This window comes from Rhinopithecus bieti, unplaced genomic scaffold, assembly GCF_001698545.2.
Source record: "Rhinopithecus bieti isolate Rb0 unplaced genomic scaffold, ASM169854v2 scaffold_51345, whole genome shotgun sequence".
Lineage (NCBI taxonomy): Eukaryota > Metazoa > Chordata > Mammalia > Primates > Cercopithecidae > Rhinopithecus > Rhinopithecus bieti.
The window spans coordinates 1,202,548-1,210,693 of NW_016820792.1; the positions used below are offsets into that span (position 1 = coordinate 1,202,548).

The window sequence follows — 8,146 nt, forward strand, 5'->3', positions numbered from 1 at the left end:
TAATACCCTTTTCGTTCTCAAGTTACTCAAGCAATAAGTCTGTAATTGGAAGGTTTCATAAATAAACATGGAATTGAAACAAAAGAGAGCTATACAATGGCTTTGGAGAGATTTTTTTCTAATCTAGGATAAATTGTGGTAAATTGGCCATCTTCTGAGAAGAAAATTTTTTAGTGATTTGTATATGCTGAATTATGTTTTCCCTGGAAAGTATTGTTTGTGGAGAAATTCTCATTTGTACTGCTTTCCTCTCCCCCCTGCTCTCTGACCGTCCCTTTATTTTAAATTGACATTAAATCATTGTCCTTAGAAATACGTAAAATTTATTCATTTGTTCATTCAACGTTTATTGATTGATTGCCAGTGTGTGTAGTTGTATTAGGTGTTTTATATGTACAGTTTTCACTTACGTTTTACATGAGCTTTATTAGATATCTGTACTATCTTACTGTCTATGGTTGTGTTGCTTGGGAGGGCCCTTGCCAGAATCTTAATCCTGATCCTTCATCTTCCAAAGCTGTCTCTTTACCCCCTCAAAGATTTCTTTATTACCTTTTAGCAGTTTACAGTCCTAGTGGGTGGAGTAAAGAAAAGAGAGTAAAGAAAAGAGTCAAAGGATTGCTGGGAACAGACATGTGAATAAACAATTCTGACAACATGAAAATGCTTTTATAATGGTGCTATGGGAACAGAGAGGAGGAGTTAATTATGTCTGGGAGAGTAAGAAAGGCTATAGAAAGGAAGTAATGTTGGTGTGAGGTACTAAAGAATGGTAGGCGTATGACAGGAAAATTCATGGTTTAGTAGGCAAAGAGGTATATTGCATGAGCATGGCAATGTGGAAATGTTCATTTTGGAAAATCATAGATAGCTGCTTAAGGCTGAAGTCTGTCAGGGAGCCAAGTAGGAGGAGTGTGGGATAAGTGGAGAGTGGTGGAGAAGGAGGGAAAGGTAAACAGAGGGAGGGTTTTTGCCAAAGTTGAGGAACTATTCTGTGAGACTCTTGGGACTGTATTTAAAAATTTGGACTTTAAAAGGCAGATGGTTTTTAGTCTGGAAAGTCTCTCTTCTGCACAGTAGTTAATACCAAATACACACCTTAATCATAAGTTTTTCACAAACATTTGTCATTTTGCAATGCAGTAGCATATGTCTTACTCTGTTGCAGAATTCTTGGGCTTTAGTGAAAAAATAACTATAAACTTGGGCAAATGATTTAAACTCTTACTCTGTTTCTTTACATGTAAAAGGAGAAAAATACCACCTTTCTCAAAGTGCTGGGAAAAAATGAGAGATATTTGAAAATAACCTAGCATAATATTTGGGACACAGTACTTACCCAATTTTGCCTGTTGTTGGTATTCCCAACCTCTAGTACATGGTGCCAGACATATAGTGGTCACTCAGTAAAATAGTATCAAACGATTCTCATAGTGTTTTAGAAAGATCTCTACTTGGGGGTATTAAATTAGAGATGGGAGGCAGGAAAACCTATCTAGTTTCTTCCGATAATCTATGTGAGATATGGTGTTGGCTGGGTTGTGGTGGTAAGGATTATAAAGTTCGATGAGTGTCTAAGGATCTGGTTAGTTCTACAATTGTGAATTTTCCAGTTTATGGATTTTTTTATTGACTACATTGTGGACTTGATTTCTTTTGGATGCTACATAAAGAGGCAGTCTTAATTTCATTAATCTCTAATATGTTGCAAACTGATTTACATACGACAGTGATTCCCATAGACACTTGAAAAATGTTAGTCAATGAAAGTGAATTCTAACTTGTCTTTTTTTTAAGTCTTGTGATTAATCTTATTTGGGTCTATGGTGCTCTGGCCTTTGACTCTAGGATCAGTTTAGACTTTGCAGACTCAATTTTATTACCTTAAATATATACACTTTTGTTTCTTTATAGATAACATGGTTAGAAGGCCATTCGTTGGCACAGACAGTATTTACGTGCCTTTACATTCATAATCCAGACTTTATAGAAGATCCTGCTATGAAGGCTTTTGCTCTGGGAATCTTGAAAATCTGTGACATTGCAAGGGAAAAAGTAAACAAAGCTGCTGTTTTTGAAGAGGTAAGATTTTGCAATATAAGAATTCCTTGGCCAGGTGTGGTGGCTCATGCCTGTAATCCCAGCAGTTTGGGAGGCCAAGGTGGGCAGGTCACCTGAGGTCAGGAGTTTGAGACCAGCCTGGCCAACATGGTGAAACCCTGTTTCTACTAATACACAAAATAGCCAGGTGTGGTGGCGTGCACCTGTAATCCCAGCTACTTAGGAGGCATGAGAGTTGGTTGAACCCAGGAAGCAGAGGTTGCAGTGAGCTGAGATTGTGCCACTGCACTCCAGCCTGGGCAACAGAACGAGACTGTCTCAAAAGAAAAAAAAAAAGAATTTCTGAAGTTCATTGACTACCTTATTCACTGTGATGTATTTAAATGATTTTGTGATACATACTTTCGTCTACATGTATATTTAAAAACAGTTTTTAAAAGTAATGCTGTTGCCATTTACAGATATATTGGGTAAAGTAATTCAGTTCTCTCCAAGAAAGGGCTTTCATCTTAGCATATGTTCTTTCTGTCAGTACCGTTCATTGAGTATCCATATGTGCAGACTACTGTTTTTGGAGGTTGTGGGGATTCCCAGAGAAAAATGAAAGAGACAGCCCTTGTCCTGAAGTCTGTCAGAAATTATAATACAAAAAGGGAGCTAAGGAGAACAAAGATACGAATATTCTAGGGTATAGACATTTTCCTTTGGTTTGTCTAAGTTTTAGAGATAGAAAGATTTTTTTCCCCTTTAGTGTAAAAAATAAGCTTTCGGATGCTGATAATTTTCAGGGAATTGCATCTCAACCTATGACTACAAAACAAAGAATTGTATAAGGGAAAATGTGATAGCATTTGAAATTATTGATAACTAACTATTTTTGTTAAATTCTTCTGTTGAAACCGATGTTTCTTTTTAGTGCTGTTACTGGTCCAGAATAAATTTCTTAGGATCCAACAATGGTTCAGTGTATAGTATGTAAAACTTTTCTAAATTTATACTATGTATGTGAGAATAATTAAATGTATACTCAATATGTTTGTCAATATTTGAAGATGTGGCTTTTTTTTGGGGGGGAGGGGATGGGGTTTCAGTCCTGTTGCCCAGGCTGGAGTACAATGGGGCATTCTCAGCTCACTACAACCTGCATCTCCTGGGTTCAAGCTATTCTTGTGCCTCAGCCTCCCGAGTAGCTGGGATCACAGGCATGCACCACCATGCCTGGCTAATTTTGTATATTAGTAGAGACCCGGTTTCACTCTGTTGGCCAGGCTGATCTCGAGCTCCTAAGCTCAGGTGATCCACCTGCCTCAGCCTCCCAAAGTTCTGAAATTACAGGCGTGAACCACCGTTCCTGGCCGCATGGCTTTGTGAGTTGTTTGAAATAGTGTCTACTTTTTATATAGTCATTGGTTATTTGCATATTGTATTGATATGAGTATCATTATGGAAAATCTAACTCATTTGGATAGAATTTTAAAAAGATTGGTTTAAGTTAGAGAAATGCAGATTATTTTAAATACTAGTGTTTTCAAAGTACAACTAAAAGGACATCAGAATCAGTGGGCAGAGATGTGAAATGTGTTCAGTATAAAAAATTAAAAGAAGATAGTTTACAGAAAATAAAATGACCTTTAAATGTAAGATGCTTAATCTCACTTTAATGCAAATTAAAACTGAAATACCATGTTTTTACCCATTGTTGGCAAATATTAGAAATTGTTTACAGTAAGATTGATGAAGATGGGAAAACAGGCACTCATATAATCTGTGTGTATGTATGTGTGTGTGTCAGTGAATATGAGCCATCATTATTTCCCACTTGTTAGTCTTTTTTTAGAACTTTTTATTGGGGAATAATTTCAGATTAACAGCAATTATGGGAACCAGCACAAAGAACATATAATACGTATGCAGATTCAGCTACTGTTAACATACTGTCCCATTTGCTTTTTTCACTTATGCGTGTGCTCCTGCTCTCTCTCTCTCTCTCATGTATGTATGTATGTATGTCTTTTCCTGACCTGTTAGATAAGTTGTGCCCATTACAGCCGCCTTCCCCATGACACTTTAGTGTGTTTCTCCAAAGAAAAAGGGCACTGTCCTGCAGAACCACAACACAATTATCAACTTCAACAAATCTGTAATAACAGTACACTATTCAGATTCCATTTTTGTTAATTGACCCAATCCTTCTTAGTGTTTTTTCCCCTGATCCAGTCTAGAATTATGACCTGCATTTAGTTGCGTATTTCTGTAGTAGTCTTTAAGCTACATGAGATCCTCAGCTTTTCTTTGTTTCCGGTGACATTGATATTTTTGTGAACACAACCTTGTCCTGCTTTTCATTTCTTAATAGGCTATGCCTCACTTGGGTTTATCTGTTCTTTCCTAATGATTAAATTTAGATTGTGCAGTCTTGGGTGGAATGTAACATAAGTGATGTGTGTTTTTGAGGGTGTCACATCTGGAGGTATACAGTCTGTCTGCCCTTCAGTGGTGATATTATTTTGGTCAGTTCATAAAGCTTTTGTCTTATTTCCATATGGTTACTGTTTTTTCCCTTTGTATTTAAGCAATCTTGGGATACACTTCAAGACCATAAAAATATCCTGCTGACTGAAATCTTTCCCCTTAGATTGAACATCCATCGACGGTGCTTGCCTGGACTGTTTACTGTGATGGTTGCAAAATTTGTATTTTTTGATTCCAGTACATTTTCCACATTGATCAGTCAGTACTTGACATCCTGCTCTAAGCAAGACTCATACTTTTTTGGTGGGAGTGTAAATTCTTACAACTTTAAAAAAGAGCAATGTGGTGATATCTATCATAATCTAATATGCATGTCTTGACTCAGCAGTTTCACTTCTAGCACTCCATCCTGCAAATATATTTGTGTTTGTACACAAAGACCTGTGTACAAGGATATTACTTACAGAATTGTTTGTAGTAACTAGTTTGGAAACCACCTCAGTATCCATCAGTAGGAGACTAATGAAAAGATGTTACATTCATACAATCAAGTGTTTTGCTGCTGGCCGCTGTGGTGGCTCATGCCTGTAATTCCAGCACTTTGAAAGGACAAGGTAGGCAGATGACTTGAGCCCGGGAGTTCAAGGACAGCCTAAGCAACATATCGAGACCGTGTCACTACAAAAAATACAAAAATTAGCTGGGTGTGGTGGTGTGTGCCTGTAGTCTCAGCTACTGGAGAGGCTGAGGTTGGAGGATCACCTGAGCCTGGGGAGGTCGAGGCTGCAGTGAGCTGTGATTGTGCCATTGCACTCCAGTTTGTGTGCAGAGTGAGACCTTGTCTCCAAAAAAAAAAAAAAAAAAGGGGTATTTTACTGATTTTAAAATGGAGGAGGTCAGTTAAAAAAAGGAGATTGATTTTTGTGTAGAGATAAGATTAGATTTCTAAAGTGAGAAAAGTCAGGTGTAGTAAAGCATGTGCATAGCTTGCTACCACTTTTTTCTGTTTTAAAAAGCGAGATGGGTAGCTAAATCTTCATACACAAGAGGATAATAGGTCTTGAGGGCTGGAGTATACACTTGTTTGCACTGTTGGGATTTTTATGGTGCGTCTGCATTATTTTGTTTTTAAATAAACTAAGGTAAGTTTTTTAGTAACAAGAAATTATAATTGAATTTTATTTCTAGAGGATTCTACTTTGTTACCCAGGCTGGAGTGCAGTGGCATGATCATAGCTTGCAGGTAGCCTCATTCCTATGCTCCAGCGATACTTTGCCTCAGCCTCCTGAGTAGCTAAGACTACAGATGTGTTCTTCCACACGTGGCTAATTTTTAAATTTTTTGTAAAGACTGGGATTTGCTTTGTTGGCCACGCTGGTCTCAAACCCTGGGACTCAAGTCATCTTCCCACCCCAGCCTCCCAAAGTGCTGGAATTACAGCCGTGAGCCACCACACCTGGCCAGTAATTGAAGATCCATTTATATTCTGGATGAAGGTCTTACTAGGAAATGGGAGAAATGTTAAAGGAAGAGACTAATAGGACAAGAGTGATAGAAAAACTTTTAGGAAAAATAAAGGTACAAACATAAGATAATTTTTATGAATTATGGTCACATTCAAGTAAAGTATAACACTCAGGCCCAAATGAATAAATGGGCAATAAAATAAGTTGCTTATTTTATGAAGGAAGGTTATCAAATGGCTATAACACTTTTAAAATGTAGCTTCACTATAATCCAGGAAATACAAATGAAAATGAGTAGTTTGATTTTTTTCTTTCTTTTTTTTTTTTTTAACCTCACCCACCTCTTGATCTCAGATTTCCTGGCTCCTAGAACTGATTGATTTTCATGAATATAATTTTAAAAATGAAAATGTTCAATGTTGGAAGGAATGCAGTAAGTTGACACTTCTGTTTTTACTAGTGTACATTAGCACAGCTGTTTTGGCAACAGTTTAATAATGTGTATATCAAGAATCTTAAAAATACTGATATTTAAACTAGTTATTTCTTATAACTCAGCCTTAAAGAAATAATTAGGCCGGGTGCTGTGGCTCACACCTGTAATCCCAGCACTTTGGGAGGCCACGATCATCTGAGGTCAGGAGTTCGAGACTAGCCTGCCAACATGGTGAAACCCCATCTCTACTGAAAATACAAAAATTAGCTAGGCATAGTGGCACATGCCTGTAGTCATGCCTACTTGGGAGGCTGAGGCAGGAGAATCGCTTGGACCTGGGAGGCGGAGCTTGCAGTGAGCTGAGATTGCACCACTGCACTCCAGCCTGGATGACAGAGTGAGACTCCATCTCAACAACAATAACAAAAAAGGAAGTAATTAGAAATGTGGGCACTTTATGCCCAAATGCATTAACCAGAGTTTTCATTAGTGAACAATTGACACCAACCAGCATGCCACCATTAGAGTTATGGTTGAAATAAATTATGGATAATTGATTACACATAATTTGTTATGTATATTGAGTATGTAGTTATTAACATGATGAAAGAGTGCTTAATAACATGGAGAAATGTATATGTCAAAAGGTTAAAAAAGCAGCATTGTAGCCAACTGTGTAAAAATAAAACTGGAAAGAGAGAAAACCAGAAGTTTGCTCCTGGGCCAAAAGATTGTATTTTCTTTTTTTTGCTAAAATTTTCAGATTTTCCAGATAAGTTTGTCTTAGTCTTATAATTAGAAAAAAATACTAATCTAGTAAAAAGTCTTCAAGAGACCTAGTGATAAATAAGAATGATTTGGCTGGGTATGGTGGCTCATGCCTGATAATCCCAGCACTTGGGAGGCCTGAGGCGGGCGGATCACGAGGTCAGATCGAGACCATCCTGGCTAACACGGTGAAACCCCATCTCTACTAAAAATATAAAAAATTAGCCAGGCGTGGTGGGGGGCACCCGTAGTCCCAGCTACTTGGGAGGCTGAGGCAGGAGAATGGCATGAACCTGGGAGGCGGAGCTTGCAGTGAGTCGAGATGGCGCCACTGCACTGCAGCCTGGGCGACAGAGAGAGACTCCATCTCAAAACAAAACAAAGATTTATAATGAGCAAATTATTTATTTAAATTGGGTGTTTCTGGAGTTCCTAACTGCTGGTGTATTTTGTTCTCAGGCGTGTCTCCTGATCTGGAGACATTTTCTGACTTGTTTCTTAACATCTTGCTCACATGCCCAAAATGGGAACCCTATCAAACCACTTTTCCTTTTCCATTCTGTATCTTGCAATATCGTACTGCCAGTGTTGTTTTTGATTACCTCTTTCCTCTTACTCCTTACATCCAGATTATTTTGCTTTGGCTTGCAGATGCCTTGAATTAGGGCACTGTTTTTTCTCTCATCATTTCTGCTTTAGTTCTTCAACTTTAGGTTTGGCTTCCTTGGAGTTTCTGAACTCTTCTCCAGTATTTTCTTTCTAGTTCATTCTCCATATGACCACCAGTTGTCTTCCTAAAAATAGGTATCCTCATATTTGGTATGTGAAAATTTAAGTGGGATGTGCGTGTGTGTACATCTTAATAAAAGTACTAATACTTGTATGTAATTTAAAAAGTTAAATAGCCCATTTATGAGGAAAAATAGTTCTCTGCTTTTTTTT

General features: G+C 37.8%; 1 protein-coding gene across 1 annotated transcript in view; it reads left to right on the forward strand.

Annotated features, from left to right (window-relative positions):
• Nucleotides 1-8,146, forward strand: part of NAA35 (N-alpha-acetyltransferase 35, NatC auxiliary subunit) — an 88,620-nt gene that overhangs the window by 19,893 nt on the left and 60,581 nt on the right. The window contains 1 exon segment of the mRNA XM_017859914.1: nt 1,915-2,082. Coding sequence (XP_017715403.1) covers nt 1,915-2,082 — 168 coding nt within the window.